General features: G+C 46.8%; 1 protein-coding gene and 1 long non-coding RNA gene across 6 annotated transcripts; one reads left to right on the top strand and one right to left on the bottom strand.

Moving 5' to 3' along the window:
- Nucleotide 1: 1 nt before the first annotated feature.
- Nucleotides 2–5482, bottom strand: CTU1 (cytosolic thiouridylase subunit 1). Its single transcript, XM_083512328.1, has 2 exons — nucleotides 4332–5482; nucleotides 2–620 (listed from the first exon to the last, which is right to left on the bottom strand). Exons 1-2 carry the CDS (start codon nucleotides 5047–5049, stop codon nucleotides 64–66), a joined length of 1275 nt encoding a protein of 424 aa, XP_083368454.1. The 5' UTR covers nucleotides 5050–5482; the 3' UTR covers nucleotides 2–63.
- A 4530-nt stretch (nucleotides 5483–10012) lies between these two features.
- LOC310710997 lies at nucleotides 10013–17529 on the top strand. 5 transcript variants are annotated; one of them, XR_014528320.1, is made up of 3 exons: nucleotides 10024–10398; nucleotides 14798–14868; nucleotides 15329–17529. It is a non-coding gene; the product is annotated as an uncharacterized lncRNA (long non-coding RNA). The 5 variants fall into 5 exon arrangements; XR_014528321.1 differs by having other exon boundaries at nucleotides 10027–10398; nucleotides 14795–14868; XR_014528322.1 differs by lacking the exon at nucleotides 10024–10398 and adding an exon at nucleotides 13835–14276 and having other exon boundaries at nucleotides 14795–14868.
- The last annotated feature ends 1820 nt before the right edge of the window (nucleotides 17530–19349 follow it).

Raw genomic sequence — 19349 nt, forward strand, 5'->3', positions numbered from 1 at the left:
ACAACTGCTGCAGCCAGAACGGCTAACAGTCAGGAGTGATGGGAACCATGGGTAGGGACAGGCTCAGAAGTCTATGGCCCTCGGGCCTCTCTTTGCCTGCTGAGGGCCTTCCTCTTCCTGTAAGCTGGTTTCTGGCCTCTCCCCGCCCAGCAAAGCTTTCTGCAGCCGGCTGGGCTTGCCGATGCCCAGCCGAGGGAGGCCACGATTGAGCCCTTCTAGCAGCAAGCAAGCTTTGCAGAGGGGCTGGCTGGAGAGGTAGCCGCACCGCTGGCAGGTGCCCTGGGTGGGCATGCGGACATCCTCGCGCACCGCCAGCCGCTCGCCCGAGTGCACCAGGTCAGCCACCGTGCTGGGCCGCGTGGCTTCGAGGTCTTTGAGCAGGGCGCGGGTGTGCCCGCGGTAGGCATTGGGGGAGTACACGCACTCGGTGCTGAAGTAGTCCAAGCCTTGGAAGTAAGCGTACAGCACAATCTCCTTCTCGTAGGCGTGCTTCAGCGGCTTGCAGCGCGGCAACTGCCCCTCGCTTCCCGTCAGTATATCCGCGCAGCGCCGGAGGCGCCCAACGTCCCCCCGCAGGAAGTTCATCAGCACCGTCTCAGCGATGTCATCTGCGTTATGACCTAAAGAATGAATCAGACAGCAATAGGACGAGTCAACAGGACACACACCTTCCTGGCTATCCTTGATATAGGCGGAATGAAGATCAAGAACTGCAGGTAGATTTCTAAGTACAATTACCAGCAGATTCACAAGGGATATGGATTTCCAATTATTTAACTATAGCAATAGCTAAAAACTTTTCTTCTTCTTTACTGCACTTAGATCCCACCTTTTTATCCAAGGAATTCAAAGTGCCGGACATGGTTCTCCCTGCTCATTTATTTGCCACAACAACCCGGCAAGGTAGGATAGGATGAGAAGCATCTTGGGTTGGCGAGGATTTGAACCCTTGTTTCCCAGGTTCTACTGTAGCACACCAAGCACTATATTGCACTAGCTGTGTTATATTCCTCCCCCTGCCCAAAAAAGTAGGCAGATGTAGAGAGCTTAGGGAAAAACCAGGAGTGAATTCCCCCCTTCTTTATTTTTCTTTTCTTTTAAACCATCTCAATAAGCCAACAACAATAACCATTCAACAATATACAAATAATTATAAGTTACAATCTATCCTTAATATTTATAAGCACCAATTAGGAATTCCAGATGGAGGCATACTGCGTTGGTGGTTCTCTGTGGTTGCCTTTCTTGTTAACATAATTGAGTGATTTTTTTCTTCTTAATTAAATGCACTCAGGAGCCCCCAGATCCTTAATTCTAAGTGGATGCAGGGTTGTTGCTAGGTAATAAAAAGGAGTTGGGGTGCAGGCCTGCAGTGGAAATGGGCATAGTGTTTGGATATGCTACTTTACATGTATAGACCCATTGTGTGTATGCGCTTATCTGGCCTCCTGGCACAAGCATCACTATAGTTTACAGAGAGGGAGAAGCATGAAGCGCTTGGCAGGTCAGCATTGTGCTGATGCACCCACAGAGCCAACCTGGTGCATCTCCACAGTTTTGAACGCTCCATCACCTCACTGTTTCTGCTTCCAGTAACCTGCAGCAACAAGGGCGCCAGGAAACCAGGCAAATGCCGCCCCATCTCCCTGTAAAGGTGGCCTTTGGGCAAATTAAGCTGGTGGGTTGTACTGTGCTTTGCAATGAGCCTCCCTGCAAGCAAAATTTCCATGAAAAAGAATCAGGGAGGGAAGGGTCAGCGATCTAGGGCCCAGCACAAGAGGCCACCTTCTAACACCACCTGCATATGTCTGCACCCCTGAGCTACTCTTTTCTGCATCAGGCACTGGCTGGTGGACCTCAGGATTTGAGTAAATTAAAATGCACTAAATATATCCTGCCATCCTGAAGTTTGCCTATAGCTCCAGAGTCAACTACCGTATTTTTCGCTCTATAACACGCACCTGACCATAACACGCACGTAGTTTTTAGAGGAGGAAAACAAGCAAAAAAAATACTCCTAAACGAAACAGTGGGTGTATGATTTTTGTGGTTCATGCTGTGGCCACAGACATGTGATCTGACAGTGAGTTTGGAGTAGCCCAATGCAAAAATCCTGAGGATCCATGTGGATCCGTGCTTTGTAACCACGTTTTAAGTGGGGAGGGAAGGAAAAGCACTCAAGGGACAAGGAGCACGCGTGGGGTGGGTGGAGAAGGATGCTGCTAATAACGAAGAAGAGGGATAAGGGGAGAAGGCTCCTCTCCTCTCCCACTTTGCTCCTTTAAAGCAAGCAGGCTCTGCTTTTCTTCCTCCTCCCCGCTCATCCCTGGCTTAGCGAGCTGAAAAACTTTGCTGCTATGTAGCGAGCTTTGCTCCTTTAAAGAAGCAGGCTCTATTTCCTTCTCTCCTCCCCACTCAGCCGCTCCTCTCCCGCTTTGCTGTTTCAAAGCGAGCCACGGAGGAGGAAAGGAAGGGGAACCATGGATCCTCTGCTCACGACTGCAGTAGATCCCCACCACCCCCGTAGGCATTCCCTCCATAACACGCACAGACATTTCACCTTACTTTCTAGGAGGAAAAAAGTGAGTGTTATGGTGCAAAAAATACGGTACATAGGGCAGACAAGAGGCCGTGCCTTCAGCAATGCCTGATGAGTGTGGAATAAGACCTAACTCGGAAGGGCAGTTACAGCTCCTGAAAAGCAAGCAGGAAGAAGCTGGTCATCAGTCTTTTGCCTCATTGAGGCTAACTTTAGTCGTTTTTTGCTCCCTGGAGGTTTCCTTCAGCCGCCTTGACTGTCCCAATTTCTTTCCCAGCATGCCCATCAGTTGGGCCCCTAACCAAAGGCCACAAATTGTGGCCAAGCACCCCTTTTGCTTTGTGCTGGCTGTGGGTTTCCAGCAAGCACTTGGTTGGTCAGTGCGAGAACAGACTAGATGGGCCTTTGGTCTGATCTAGTAGGGCTATTGGTCATACGGAGCAGCATGCAAAGCAAAGTCCTTCCTCACCCCAAAAATCACATTGGGCTTAGAAGTGGGGGTGGGGAGGGTTGCATGGTCTCACTATGCAAAGAGAGTAAGGAAGACAAAGCAGTTTGGCCTTACTCAAAGGAGAAATGAAAAGCACATGGGTAGCTGTGTTGCTTATAGATAATATTTAATATATTATATATTTAATGTGTGTTTGTGTGTACGTATATTGCACCAGGAAACAGTTGCAGCAGCAGCAATCTCTAAATAGGGCAATTGTGGGGAACATGTGACCCTCCAAACTCCAGCACCCATCAGGGTCTGCCAGTATGACCAATGGCCTAATGGAATATGCAGAGATGGCAAAACTTACCAGAAGATTAAGAGATCAAGATTTATAACAGAATGGGGAAAATTTATTGAATATATGAAAATAAATTGCAAACAATTAAAAACGTTAGGACTGATATAAGCATGAGCAGTAAGAAATCTGAGGGAATTAAAAAGGATAAAATGGCAAAAAGGATAAATTAAGATATGTAGTAAGAATTTGATAGAAAAATAAGAAACCGCAAGAAAGGGAGATAGGGAAGTTGCAGAAAATATCATTGGATTTGTGTGGATTTATATTTATTGTTGAATATTGTAAAATGGAAGAACAGAAAATAAAATATTAGAAAGGGGGGAAGAATATATTATTATTGTTATTATACTAATAATATTTGCAACTGGTTCTGGGACCCTTTTTCTCAAATATCTAAAGGGCTTCTCACAAGGAGGATGGGGCAAGCTTGTTTTCTCATGCCCTGGACGGTAGAACCTGTACCAATGAATTCAAGTTACAAGAAAGGAGATTTTGACTAAACATCAGGTAGAACGGTCTGATGGTAAGAGCTGTCCTGACACTGGAATGGACTGTGTTGGAAGGTGGTGAACTTTCCTTCCTTGGAGGTTTTTAAGCAGAGGTTGAACGGCCATCTGTCATGGATGCTTTTAGTGGAGATTCCTGCATTTGCAGGGGGCTGGACCAGATGACCCCGGAATTCCCTTCCAGCTCTACAATTCTATGACTTAAAAGTCTCTAACTTGAAACAGGGGAGTAAAAGTGCTCCCAATAAATAGTTACGTATTCTTGAGTTAAGGTTGTGGCCCCGCAAGAGCGTCGTTGTTGCCGTGCCCTCTGCAGTTGCTCAGAAGCTCTTTAGACGGAGATGGGTAAGCCGTGGCCCTCCGGGTGCTGTTGGGCGACAGACCCCATCACCCCAGACGGCTGACCACACCGGCCGGCGCTGATGGACACCGGGAGCCCCACCGCACCCGGAGCGCCCCATCCCGGACCCCCTCCACCCCCAGTCCCCGCACCTGTGGCGATCTTGTCAGCCCCGAGCAAGGCTGCGCCTCGGTCCAGCGCCTGCCGCCGGAAGACCCCGCAGAAGGTGCAGTTGTTCTTGAGGCCGACGTGGCGGACGATGCGGTCCATGCTCCAGCCGTAGAGCTCCTGGTAGGAGACCACGTGCAGCGGCAGCCCCAGGCTGCCCTGGTTGCGGCGCACGGCGGCCAGCGAGTCGTCCCGGTAGCCGGCGATGCCCTCGTCCACCGAGAGCAGCAGCAGGCGCAGGCCGTAGCCGTGGCGCTCGTTGAGCAGCCGCAGCACGTGCGCCAGCACCGTGGAGTCCTTGCCCCCCGACGCCCCGATGGCCACCGTCTCGCCCGGCTGGAAGAGCCGCGCCGACACCACGGTGCCGTGCACCTCTGCCTCGAAGGCCGCCACGAAGCACTCCCGGCACAGCGCCTGGCCCGTCTTGGGGCGGCGGAGCGCGGCGCGCCGGGACCCGCAACTCGCGCAGAGCACGGGCGCCGGCATCCCGGGCCAGCGAGGAGGGCCTCGTCCGCTTCCAGCTGCTCGGAAGCTGCCTTGCAAACCCCTCCGGTCGCGTGCGTCTGAAACTACAACTCCCAGCATGCACCGCCACAGACCGGCTGTCGGGATCTGGGCCCTGCCTTCCTCTACGGTGTACCCAGCGGTGCTTGCGAATGCGGGGCAGGTCGCGCTCGCCTGGAAGTGCGCTGTTCGGAGCATCCCGCTTGGCGCAGCGGGCAGCCGGATGGCGCGCAGTGGCCGCTCCTGGACGGAGGAGGTTCCCGCTTGGAGAGAAAGTTCCACTGTGAAATTGCAACCCGTTCAATGAGCCCCAGTTAGCCCACCATAAATAAATAAATAAATCCCAAACCCACAGTTGGGCATAGGGTTGCCACCTGTCCTGTATAATACAGGGTTGTCCAGCATTTCAATGCAAAATGCTATGTCCTGTATTGATAACAGCTTTGGCCTGTATTTCAGGTCTCTCTCTCTCTCTCTCTTTGCCAAGTTGGGGATTCTCTCCAAATGCATGTGTTTGAAAAGGAGGGTGAAAGGTCATGTATTTAAGCTCTGGGTAGCCAAGCACAGAAAGATATACAAATTCATGTGTGAGTGTGAGATTAATTCCAAAGGGGGCATCATGTTAGGCTGCAATAGATTGCAATGGATTGCTTCAAAGTCACTGATCTTGAATTGAATTTGTTAAATTGTATGAAAACCAATTAAAAGTATTAGATAGGTAGCCGTGTTGGTCTGCCATAGTCAAAATAAAAAAATTCCTTCCAGTAGCACCTTAAAGACCAACTAAGTTAGTTCTTGGTATGAGCTTTCGTGTGCATGCACACTTCTTCAGATACCTATTAAAAGATACCAATTAAAAGTATGGGGGGGAGTCACTTTAACGCGAGATGGAAAAATTGCCGCCAACTGCCCTTCCCGGCCCTGTATTTTGCCAGAACAAAAGTGGCAACCCTAGTTGGGCAATACTTTTATTAGGCTAACCTTTCTATATGGCATTTATGTCTCATCTATCTATCTATCTATCTATCTATCTATCTATCTTTGGCTCAAGCAAAGAACCATGAGAAAAGACCACCCCACCTTGACAATATGCACAGTCTTATAGTTTGATTTCTCTATGCTTTACCTTCTTACCAGTGAGGTCATGAGGAACCAGAAATTTCCTTGATTTACTCACCAGGAAGCTAGATTGGTAAAAAGGTAAAATGAAGGGTAAACAAAAGGTCACCATATGCAGGATTTTTGCATCTAAAAGTCGCTTCATGGAGCTATGGAGGTAGGCTTCAAAAGAAATCCAACCAGAAATTCTATAGAAATGTAGATGCAGACCAGATAGAACCATAGAATAAGGAAGTCACTCCTTCTGATAGATAAAGCTATTCAGGAGGACCAGCCTTCAGGATGAGTGATCCTTGTTTGTTTGTGTGGCCCAACAGACTTCTTATCAGAAACATCTGTATTACATTACTGTGGTCTTCTCTCTAGAAACTATGCCTAAGCACACCTACATTCTCTCATTTTGACCCCTTCTCATTGGCCAGCATGCCAACTTGTCTAGACACACTTTTGGAACCCCTGAAAACCTAATTAAGGTTTTAGCATTGTTCATCTCTCCTTGAGCTCCCCTACATGACTCTCTGAAGGTAGTCTCTATTCTCTGGCCCTCCAAGCAATCTTTCTGCAAACTCCAGGGACTTTTAAACTTGCCTCTGGACTTCTTAGGCTTGGGGAAGGGTCCATGCCTGTGATCCTGTTTTACTAATAAAGATGTAAAATCACTTTGGGCATCACCAAGCCTTATGAAGAATGGTTGATGGAGTTGGGTATTTTTATAGTTTTTGTTGTGGGAGGGGGGGCTGTCCTAAATTCCTAGAATCAGTGTAGGGTTAGAATTTAATCAAGCCCCCTGAATCCTTTTCAACCTGATAATGGCCACTAAGTATGAGTTGTTAATTGAACAAAGGAAGGTGATGAGCCATTAAGAATTCTGTGCCAGATGCAAATGGTATTGAGCTTCCAGTTCTCCCCATTTTTCATACTTCTATCTTATCTCCCACACAAACTGCCAACTTATTTTATCCCTATTTCTTCTTTTACCTCCAATTACCCCATTTCTTTATACACTATTCCCAGTTTATTATTTTAAATATATTAACCTTTATCTTTCTAATTTTCCTTGTCACCTCCTCTGGCCTGTTCAGGCCAGATGGAGTCCTCCCCTGACTGTCAGTAGCCTTTACTCACCATTCAGGAAGATGGTATTTTTAACACTATGAGGAGCCCAGGAGCAAATTGGTCACAGGATCTCCTGGCAATGTCTTCCCTTTCCAACTAAATAAATAAATAAAAGTAAATACACATATAATGCTTTAAAAAATACCCCACTTATATCTCAAGATTTTAAGGTCAGTACAACAATTCACATTCATATGTGTCCACTTCAGCCCATCTGCATATGGGGCTCCTCTTCACCTTCCACCAAGAAATATAAACTTTATAACACTTTTTATTTTCTAATAAGCATTAACATCAGTAACAATGCAAGGCTACGTTTGAATACCCCTCTGACTGAAGGAAACTGAAGCAGGAGCCGGGTCTTCCACAAACACTGGAAGAGGGAACGGCTGAGGGCGTCAGCATAGTCCATTGATTTCCCCGGGCAGTGGACGAGCTGGTAGTGGTAGGCAGCCAGGAAAACAGTCCATTGCAGCATGCGCGGCAAGAGGACCGGTGGAGTTGGTCGATCACCGACGAGGAGACCCAGGAGCGGCTTGTGGTCAGTGATGAGGTCGAAAGTCCTGCCGTAGAGGTATTCATGGAAACTCTTCACTCGAGCCACAAGTGCCAGTGCCTCCTTGTCGAGCTGGCTGTAATTCCGTTCGGTCGAAGATAGCGTCCTGGAAAAGTAGGCGAGGGGTGCTTCTCTTCCGTCTGGAAAATGGTGACTGAGGACAGCGCCGATGCCAAAGGGTGAGGCGTTGCAGGCAAGGACCAGCGGCCTGGCTTCACTGTACTGTAATAGCACACTGTCTGATGAAAGGAGAGCCTTGACCATGTTGAAGGCCGCCGTTTCCCGATGACCCCAGGACCAAGGTGTCTTCGTGCTGAGGAGTCAGTGAAGAGGCTCGGCTACCATCGCTTTGTGGGGCAGGAACATGTTATAAAAGTTCAGCAGTCCCAGTAATGCCTGCAACTCCATCTTCTTCTTTGGGATGGGGGCCTGCTGGATAGTGTGGATCTTGGATATTGCCGGGTGAAGGCTGGAGGCGTCAATAAGATAGCCCAGGAACTCCACCTGTGGAACAGCGATCTGGCACTTCTCCTGCTTTACCTTGAGCCCAGCCTCCTGAAACCTGGTCAGCACGGTGCAGAGGCGCTCGAACAGTTGCTGGTGCAAGTCTGCAGACACCAAGATGTCATTAAAATACAGCACCACGCCCGGAAGCCCTTGCAGGAGACGCTCCATAAGGCTTTGGAAGATGCCAGGAGCCACACTCACCCTGAATTGCAAACGGTGGCAATGGAATGCCCTTCGGTGGGTGACGATTGCCTGGGCTTTAGCGGTGGCATTGTCAACAGGCAGTTGTTGATAGGCTTGGGCAAGGTCCAGCTTAGCGAAGACCTTACCCTCACCCAGGGAATGCAGCAGGTGGTGGACAACAGGAACCGGGTAAGCGTGCTGCTGAAGTGCTTTGTTGATCATGCACTTGTAGTCAGCACAGATTCTTACCGACCTGTCTGGCTTGACAGGCGTGACGATGGGGTTTTCCCACTTGGCGTGGTCAACCAGCTCCAAAACTCCTTGGGCAATCAGCTTGTCCAGTTGTTCGTCCACCTTAGCTTTGAGAACAGAACCTGGCGTGGCTTTAGCTTGATGGGGGTGACTTGTGGATCAAGGCTAAAGGAGATGGGCGTACCTGTATATTGACCCAAAGTGCCGTCAAAAACATCAGCAAATTCTTTGATCAGACCCTCAGTCTCTGTGTTAGAGATGGAGTTGATGCCGGTGACTTCCAGGCCGAGGGCATCAAACCAGTCTAGCCCTAGGAGGCTTGGCCGCTGACCACCACCAGTCGGAGCAGGCCCGAAAAATAATTGAAAGTGATCCGGAACCGGCCAACGCCTACCACGGGAATGTTGTTTCCCTGGTAGTCTCTCAGGTGTATGTGGTGAGAGTCAAGTTGCCTTTTGGACACTCTGGGTACGAGTCTTTTGATGGTGCTCCAAGACACAATGGACAGGGCAGACCCGGTGTTGATCTCCATGTCACACGGAGCTCATTCAATGAGCACAGTGACGTTCAGCTTGCGTCACGTAGGCGAGTCTGTTTGGCCAATCGTGGTTCCGGACAGGCAGTGGCAGTTGGTGAGAGCGAAACAGCTTTCCTTGGCGGACTGGAGCTTTCCTTGGTGGACTGAAGTGAAGACTTGGACTTGTGAGTTGGTGAAGGGCGGGTGTCGGACAGAGCCGATCGGCAGACCTTAGCGATGTGGCCCCTTCTGGAACATTTCCGACAGATGGCGTCTCTGAATTGACACTTGGCACGGGAATGGTTGCCTCCACAGCCGGCACATTCCGATTGGCCCTTGGACTTCTGTTTGAACTTCTCGCGCTCCCGCTTTGTTTGGTGCACGTCATTGTCTTCACTGGAGGATGCCTCGTCACTGCTATCCTCTTCATGATGCACTGGAACTGGCTTCCTAGCAAGAAGCAGCCTGCTGGCCGTGCGGATCTTCTGGGCGGAGCGTTTGGCAGCTTCCGAGGCCACGGCCTCCTCAATGGCTTTCTGCAGCGTGAGGTCTGGCTTGGTGAGGAGACGCCGTTGCAGATGGATGTCCCGGACCCCGCAGACGATGCGATCCATCAGGGCATCGTCTAAGTCTCGGAACTCGCAGTGCATTGCGGCCTGTCGGAGGGCGGCGGTGTAGTTGTTAATTGACTCCCCCTCTGCCTGGTTCCGGTGGTAGAACGCATGGCGGGCAGCAATCTTGTTGTGGGTGAACATGTCAGACGACACAGCGATCCTTCAAACAGCTCTTGTTTATTCACAGGCCCAGAACAGAACTGGGCTGAAAAAACTTTTTATATATTTTATATATTTATTTATATATATATAAAACTTTCCGTGATGCGCTGTGTGGCTGGGACGCTGATCTGATAGACTGCCTCCCTCTCTTCCCGCCTTCCTTCTTCATTACTTTATTCCCCCCGCCCCTCGGCTTCTCTTCCTAGCCCCGCTCCCCTTTTTCCCCGCGGCAGCCAATCAACTCCCGCTGGCCGTCGGGGACGTCACGAGAGCCCCAGCTCCGGTTGGCTGGTATCCTTCCTATTCTTTTTTATGTATGGGTTGTGGAGGGAGAACGCAAATACGCACGCGCATATTCGGTTTGTTTTTTTTAAAGCCGACCCGCACCCGGCCGGCGAGCGATTGTCTCAGCTTTCAATGGGGGGACTCGGAGCTCTGCTTTCTCTTCCCCCTCCTCCCTTCCCATTCCGCCTCCGCCTCTCTCTCCCTCGGCAGGCAGCCCAACAGACCGACCAGGAACGGTGAGTGACCGACTGACTGGCAGACAAGCCTGGGCAGGTTTATTCGGAAGCAAGTTCCGTTGTGCCCACCGGGGGCGGGCTGGGGGGCTTCCCCCTCTCGGCAGCCTGAGGAGCTCCCGTGGCCCCAGGGGTGGTTGTTGCATGACAGCCAAGTTTTTCCAGTGGTGGGATAGGGTTTTCCCGTCCCTCTTGTCTTCCAAAAGAAAAAAAGAGGTGCGCAGGGCTGAGAAGGGAAGGCAGCTCTCCTTTTCATTGGGACTTTTTTGGGAGGTGGGGAGAGTGCCTTCCGTTTCTTCCTTTTCCCACTTACGTCCTCCCTCCCAGACAGACCCTCTTGAACCCAGCCTCGTGAGAAACCGGGGCCGCTGGTGGGGAAGGGTCCCTACCCTGCAGGAAGTCGGCTTTCTTTTAAAACAGGAGGGAGGGTCGCTTTATAACAAAAGTAAAGTCTGATCCCAGGATAAGGACCCTTGCGAGCTTGTGGGGCGCGCGTCTCTCCCATCACGAGGAATGTGGGCTTCCTTTAAATCGGAAGTGAACTTTCTTGGAGACTGGGGTCCACGGGTGGGCTGGTTGAGTGTATGAATGAGTCAGTTCATGCTTGGTTTCGGAGGATTTAATCTATTTTAGTGTTTTTCCTTTTTAAACCAATATGCCTGGATCGGATGTTAGGGGGCATGGGGGAACTTTGGTAGGTCCCTGTAGCCTTTTGTTGGGTCTCTGTTCTAATAGCATCAAGATATTTCCATGTTTCCTGTGTGCAGGGGACAGGGGTGTTGCATCAAAACTTCTATGGCTGAGAATATGCAGGATGGGTTGGGAACCTTTGGCCGTTTTGTAAATACGGTTAGGAAGGTTGCACACCCCAGCACAATCTCTGCTAAAATATGCACTGAGATTCCAGGGGGTTCTAGGCGCTCACCAAGGGTTGTTGGGAAGATCGAGGTACAACAGAGGCTAGTGCCTTTAAAGGTTCATTTAACATATTTACACCTGGAAGTCTGCAGTGTAGGAGGTGCAGAGCATTATATCCCAAGAGTATCTATCTCTCATGGCTCTTGCCGTAGCTTAAGCCTAAAGCAGCAGTTGGCCATTTGCTCTGCCCAGCAGCTCATGGAGGTCTGGCCTTTGTTGCCCACCCTTCTTCCAACACACCTCACTAAACCCTTCTATCCTCTGCCCCCCCCTTCCTCAAACCTGCACATCTTTTACTGTGACATCACTCCCCTACCCGGTCACCTTGGCAACCCCTGCTTTGCACAGATCCAGGAGTCTCTCTCTCTGTTGTGCTAATGACCAGCAATCAGTACCTTTGTTAATGGCTTATTCTTGGCTAGCTATGTGAACTAGCTGGGCTTGTGATCCCAAACTTTAAAGCAACAGTGCTGTACTTGCCGAGCATTTGTTATGTGACTTTTAAAATCTGCCTTCTCAGCCTTGTGCTGTCCTGATTTTTTGGACTACAACTCCCACCACACCTGACTGCTGGTCATTCTGGTTGGGGATGAATTGGAGCAAAGCTGGGGGGAAGGCTGTAATGATCAAATTCTACAGTTCAATTCTGCAAGTCCTGCCCCTAGGCAAAGTGTACAGGGCACCTGTGACTAATAGAAATATGAAAAATAGGAGAAGAACACTAAAAAGGGTATACTAACATTACTTAGTCGGTATGAAGGGACAGGATACCCAAATCCTGTCTGTGAAGTCACCCTGAAGTCACCCCAGGCCTCAAAACCAAATTTCCCCTTTCTTCTAAAAATCCACAGCTTCAGCTTTTCTCTGCTTTCTCACAAGATGCTGCTGCATAAGCAAAACGTTATTTTTATCAGTACAAGAAAGCTTCAAAAAGCTAATGAATAGGCTCTGTCAGTGCCAAGCATAACCAGGCCTGGGAAACTGAGTCTTATCTTACCCAGTTGCAACAAATATTGGACACGCTGAAACGCAATACTTCTCAACCCCCTTGGCTTCTCAGCCCCCTTTTTCCTGGGAAGGGCGCCAAGAGTCTCCAGACAGGAGCTTTCTGTTCATGCTCAGGGAAACTCATGAGGCAAGACTCCTGAGGAGGGGGAGAAGGGGGAGGGAACTGGAGGGAATATACAGTGGTGCCTCGCAAGACGAAATCGAAATCGTCTAGCGGTTTTTTCGTCTTGCGAAGAAAGCCCATTGATGGATTAGCGCTATTAGCGGCTTTTAGCGGCTTATCGGATCAGCTGATAAGCGGCTTAGCGGCTTAGAAAAAGGGGGGAGGGGAAAAAACCCGCAGGAACTCGCAAGACATTTTCGTCTTGCGAAGCAAGCCCATAGGAGATTCATTTTGCGAAGCACCTCCAAAACGGAAAACTCTTTCGTCTAGCGAGTTTTCCGTCTTGTGAGGCATTCGTCTTGCGGGGCACCACTGTATGCTCTGTGCAAATGACTGTAAAATTTGTGCTAAAGCTTGTGAGTTATCACGCTTGCTCCTTCTACCAGCCCGGATGGTAGCAATAAAGCTCTTTCTCTGAATCAACCCTTGAGTGTCTGCTTGACTCCTACTTCCCTCTCCTGGGCGCAATGCTCTTCCAATCCATGGGCAAGGCCTGAAAAGGCTACAGGTAGATACTTAATTTCATGGTTGTGGGTTCAAGCCTTACATTGGGCAAAAGATTCCTGCATTGCAAGGGGTTGGACTAGATGACCCTCAGGGTCCCTTCCAACTCTACTATGATTCTTTGATTTAACACATGCACGGGAAATGGCAGTAAAAGAGCACCTTAGACACATGAAAATTAGTCACAGTTTACTTAGTGACATATGATGGTGTTAAGCTGCTGTACTTAAAATAGCAGCCTTTCTCTTCATAATGAATGATGTGTGTGCATTGTTGCTGTGAGGTTGTTGCTCAATTGCTGTGGTTTAAGAAGTGATTGTTGGAGGTTTGGGAATAACCCAAACAGAAATTCCTAGGTGTCAGAAAAAAATATTTATTTATGCAACAACTGCGCCCATGTTTTGTTAGCCCCAAAATGGAAAGTGAACGAGGTCCCAGCTAAAGAGGAGTGGTAGATTTAACAAATAGAATAAGAGAGCAAGAAGAACATATATTTAAAGAAGAGTGGAAAACATTTGTTGAATATATGGAAAATAACTATAAAGCTGAAAACACTGGCAGCACTAAGATAAATACAACAGAGTAAATAATTTTTGATGGATGTAAAAGTGGAAAACTTATTTGCATGGAAAATATGTGGGAATGCATGATATGTAAAATGAAGCAGAATAAGGGAAGTCATTGGATATTCAAAAGTTTGTAAAATGTTTGTTTTGAAATGTAAAATTTGAAAATTTAACAGAAATTATTATAAAATAGAAGTGATGGTTGGAAGTGCTCCAGTCCATAGAAGTTGTGCAACATGTCATTGTGAAGATCAGAAGAGGGGTTAGCCTAGGTGAGGCCGCATCCTGTTCTTAGATTTTAATACAACAGTGAGAGACACTCCTTGAAGCTTACAGCAATTCATGGTTCAGCTGTGTTAGTGCATTATATCATAATCTACAGATAGGGTATCATCTTTCTTTTTAAAATCATGGGAAGGTTGTGTATGCAAAAGGCAGGAGATTGGAACCTGAGTGCCAGAGCTTGCTTTCCCCAGTGAGCACTTATTCAGAACATCTAGCCCTTTAAGAAAAAATGGGTACTAACAGTTGCAACTTAGCAACCTATGGGTTGTCTAAGCAACAGAACACTTCTTAGTCTCTGGTTCGCTAGGGAAGCCTGGAGCTGAATCACAGGGAATCTACCACTGCATGACATATAGCAAGACACCTGTGCCTCTCCCTGTGGGTTAATGAATAAACTAAGCAGCAAAGAGTCACCTGAATAGAAGATACAAAAGAAGGTATAGAATTTGTCTATAATATTTTTGCAACATGTCATTGACAGACTACATATGCTAGAAGCAACCTCTAGGTTGTTGTTGTTGGCACCCATCTATCTCCAGAGACAATGCAGTGTGCTTCCAGGGGTGAAATCAAACCATTGCATTAGCAACACCCCCTTCTCGGCCTTGCTGATGTGCTCCAAAGGAAAGCAGAGCAATAAGTTTGGCACCAGCTTGCATGGCTCCATCCAACTGTCTTAGGGACTCCACTCCGGATTTGTGTAGGGTTTACTCCTTAGCCTTTTCTTCGTCCAAAGATATTCCTCAAAGCACCAGAGGTTTAGGATCAGGGTTTTCCTTCTAGGGTTATTCTTTATGTAAAATGAATGTTTATCATGTGTTCATCATTGAGAAAACAATTAAGAGAGGTGGAGCAGGTTTGTTAAACAGAAATCAGTGAAAACAGGATACTGAACTAGATAAGCCTTGGATCTGACTCAGCAGATTATGCTTTTATCTCTCCATTTTATCTCTAGAAGACCTGGCTTGGCTTAGAACATTAAGTGGATGGTGCAGAAATTGAAATAAGATTGAAATAAGAAATGCCAGAGTATGTATCTATATATAACCCTCTAATCCAGGCATGGGGAACATGTGGCCATTCTGATGTTTCTGAATTACAACTCTCACCATCCCTGGCCATAGGCCATGCTTGCTGGGGTTAATGGGAACTGGGAGTCCAGCAACATTTGAAGGGCCACGGGTTCCCCAAATCTGCTGCAATCGCTTCTGGATTGAGAGGAATAGCTCTGTCGGTGGAGCATGAGACTCTTAGGGTTGTGGGTTCAAGCCTCACATTGGGTAAAAGATTCCTGCATTGCAGGGGGTTGGACTAGATGACCCTCATGGTCCCTTCCAACTCTACAATTCTATGAAATGTCTGAAATCTGAAGAAAGAGCATCTTACCCAGATACCCTGTCCAGTCTTTTCATTTTTCTCCCTTTTGTCTTTAAGAGAGATCTCTGGGGGCTAAATTAAGATCTGACTTGCGCTCTCTTCTTTCCTATAGGCAGAAGAATCAGGCCTTATTGTGTCTGTTTTGTTATGTGTGAGAGCCCTGCAGCTCCGATCAAATGAAAATGATGACATGAAGACCTCTGTATGCAAAACAATTGCATGCCTTCTGCCGGAAGACTTCGAAGTAGGAAGAGCATGTCAGCTCACTGAATACATACTTGAGCCAAGTGAGGAAAGATACAGTCTACTAGAAGAGCTCTACCTGCAACAAGATAAAAAATTGGATGGAAAAAACTCCCTGTGTTTTGAGCTGCTGTTGGCTTTAAAGGCGTATTGGCCATTTGATCCAGAATTTTGGGACTGGAAAACTCTGAAGCGACACTGGAGAAGAAAAGAAGTTTCTGATTCAGGGAATGATCTGAGTTGCAGGAAGATGTCTTTCAATGAAACTGCTATGCTAGATGTTTTCCTAAGTGATAGTGAAGATAATAATTCTGAAGGTCAAGATACAATAAATCAGCCTAAAGTGAGAGTTAAAAAGCCCATTGGGTCCTCGGAAAGGTACCAGAGGTGGCTTCAGTACAAATTTTTCTGTGCTATTTGCAAAAAGGAATGTATAGAGGCCAGAATACTTCACCATTCCAAGATGCATATGGAAGATGGCATTTATACATGCCCAGTGTGTATAAAAAAGTTCAAGAGGAAGGATGTCTTTGTGACGCATGTGATGGAACATGTAAAAATGCCTCCTAGTAGGAAATACCGTGGTAAGAAGAAGTTGCTGTTGAAGAAAGAGAGGCTGGCGATGAGCAGTCTAGCCAGAATTGCTTCTGTGGCTCTTGGAGAACAACCCAGAACTGACACGCAGGATTACATCACGTTTAGTAAGCTAGAAAACTGTCACTTGCAGGACAGGGACCTGTACCCATGCCCAGGCACGGATTGCTCCAAGGTGTATAAGCAGTTCAAGTACTTAAGTGTTCACTTGAAAGCAGAACACGAAAATGATCAAAATGCAATGCACTACATGGACATGAAAAACAGGAGAGAGAGGTGTTCATACTGCAGGCGGCATTTTGTTTCGGCTTTCCATCTACAGGAGCATGAACATGTTCACAGTGGCCCTCAGCCGTACATGTGTGTGTCAGTGGGCTGCTATGCTAGGTTTGGCTCAGTGAATGAGTTGCTCCGTCACAAACAGCAACACGACAATCTGCGTTATAAATGTGAGCTCAGTGGCTGTAACATTGTTTTCAGTGACTTGGGGCAGCTCTACCACCACGAAGCCCAGCATTTTAGGGATGCTTCCTACGCATGCAACTTTAGTGGCTGTAAAAAATTCTACTATTTTGAAACGGAGTTTACGGATCACATGGCAATGCATATTACAAATGGTCAAATTAAGAAGGTACAGATTAAGCAGGAGGAAAATGTTTCTGGGGACAGTCTTACCTGCCTTTCAGATTTGGAAGTGTTTGAACAAAAAGACCCCGCCTGCCTACATGAGAGTCTTAATTTGCCTTCAGGATCTACAAATTCAGAGGCAATCCAGCAGGTTAAGCAAGAATCTACAAACTCAGAGGGAATCCTGCAAGTTAAACAAGAAGCTATGTTTGATGGAGAGGTAGATGTTAAAGTAATGACAGTTTAAGAAGCAATATTGGACCCCCTAGCCAGTGAGATGCAGTTGGTGCCATTGCCTGAAGCAGTAGGTTTGGCCAGGCAACTCCTTTCTCTTAAACTCCCGTTAAAACGTTTTGATCTGGGTTAAGCAGCTATATAGTTATTTTAGTCTAACATAGTGTTTTATTGTCCAACATAGAATTTTAAAATTCATCTCTGGTTATTTTTGTGCTTTTTAAAACTGTTTTTAGTTGTTTTTATTATACTTTGTACGTCACATTGAGATAAATATATTTGGAACGCAACGTCTTAAAGACTTAACCAATTTATTCTGGCAAAAGCTTTTGATTGCCTCAGTCCCACTTCATGATGCGTAATCGTAAAGTGGTGAGCATATAAATACATTATTCTGGCAGTGTCTTTCTGTATCATGGTCTAACATAAACAGACCTTTTCAGGGCTGTTCTGAGACAGATCCCAAGGTATTGGCTGCTATTAGAATACATTTCCTTGGATCTCCAGGTTCTGATTGATTTCAGTACATTTCAGTGGAAGGAAAATGTCAGGAAATAATGCAGTTTTTTCTGTGATGTTTGCAGACTAAAATAAAGATAACAAATATGACTCCAATTTGCTTGCATGGTTTTTGTTCCAGGTCTCTGACAATTCTGTGAAATACAGCAACTTCTCCTATTTTCATTTCTCACTGGATTCTCTTGACACCCTAAACCACAACTCCCATCTTCCCTTGCTGTGATACCATCCAGCAACATGCAGGTTCACCATCCTGCTTTGTATGAAGAGCTGTGTATCTAAATGTGGTTACAAGAATATGTGTCTTGAAATTGCACCACCACAATCTCTGAACAGCAGACTGAACAGGCACACAGATCACCTGCTCAAAATCATCTTTGTTATGGTAGGGCACTGAAACATCTGAAAGTTGTACTCGTATTTTACATGGCCGAAAAAGATCTTACAGCACTTTGCAAAGGATGGGAACCCATTCAAATAAAAGCAAGTAATTCTTTAGGGAGTCATTGTGCTCTGCTGAGTTAAATTAACATTGTATTGCAATGGGTCATTAGGTGTTTAATGCAACACAAAAATAAAACACCTTATGCTTCACCTATATATGAATTGTAGCCTTTTTAGGCCTTTTTCACGGGTGGAAAGAGCATTGCGCCCAGGGAAGGGAAGAAGGAGTCAACAGACACCGAAGGGTTAAACCAGAGAAAGAGCTATTTAGGTATTCTACCTTCCAGGTAGCAGAAGGAGCAAGTGTGATAACTCACAAGCCGAGCACAAACTGAAAACATTTTTACATGCAGTTTTTTATCCATTCTTTCAAGTCCCCCTTCCCTCCCAATCTCCTGAGCTTGCATAGAATTGTTTCTCTCTCTCGTTCTACTGGTGCTGTTCCCGGAGAAAGTTGCAAGTTGGATGTGCTGCTGGCAAGGTCAACTAAAGCCTGGGAAGCACAACGCATTGTTCTTCTCGGCTACCTTTGTTACAGCAGAGCAAAAGCTTAGCTAATGCTTTTAGCTACTGAGAAAGTAATTTTGAAAAGTCTTGAGGCCTGGTTGGGGGGGGTGACTACACAGGTTTTAGGGTATCCTAACCTGTCCTCTCCTTCAGAATGACATATGAATGGTTAGCTCACTACCCATAAGCACACATTATCTGCACATGTGTAAGCCACAGCTCTCTTACCTGCCAAGGTCAGAAATAGCACCATGCCTAGAACTCACTCCATGATAAATGAGGTGAGAAGGACAAAGGATGTACATTTCCCACCCTCCTGTCTATTGCTTGGATTGGTGATCAAAGTAAAAGGTATTTTGTATGAACAACAATTAGCACTTATAGGAAGGGGAGGGAGGGAATGAAACGTATACTTTATATACGCCAAAGTGTGCTGTAAACTGGGTGCTGATGTATCATGTGCTTCAGTAAGACTGCGTACAAATTGTGGCGTCTCTCTTCCTACTCTTAATTTCTGTGTCATTGCTACTCTTAATTTTTGTGTCAGTTTCCCCCCCAAAATGCTGAACTCTCCTAGAACCTGCTAGGTTGGCAGCTAGGTTAGCATATAAAGGGGCAGTAATAACACAAAGCTCAGAATGACTCTGGTCAGAGTCTCTGCTGAGCCTACACAAGATGATGTGAAGGTATTTGTTGTTTATTCACTCCATTTCTAAACTGCCCTTCCCCCAATCAATCAATCAATTTCTTTATTCGACCGATAGTCAGAATTAAAACATTGCACAATAATTATAAACTATAACATCATAGGAGATACATAAGTAAGGTAGGGCCACAGAAATAGACCTCTCACAGATAACCCACATCAAAGCATTCAGTTATACGTTTCCGACACTTGAGTGCCAGGAAAAGAAATTTAGCCACTGACAAGGTTGTTTTCCCAGAAGACTTATTTAGCAGATATG

The sequence above is a fragment of the Podarcis liolepis genome, assembly GCF_965112155.1.
Source record: "Podarcis liolepis genome assembly, chromosome: 7".
NCBI classification, from domain to species: Eukaryota; Metazoa; Chordata; class Lepidosauria; order Squamata; family Lacertidae; genus Podarcis; species Podarcis liolepis.

What these genes read in the sequence shown, in the direction of transcription:
- CTU1 (XM_083512328.1), bottom strand. Translation starts at nt 5,049, where the DNA reads ATGCTCCGAACAGCGCACTTCCAGGCGAGCGCGACCTGCCCCGCATTC. An exon ending in GGCTGACAAGATCGCCACAG is followed by an intron (nt 621 to 4,331) that starts GTGCGGGGACTG and finishes TTCATTCTTTAG; the next exon opens with GTCATAACGCAGATGACATC.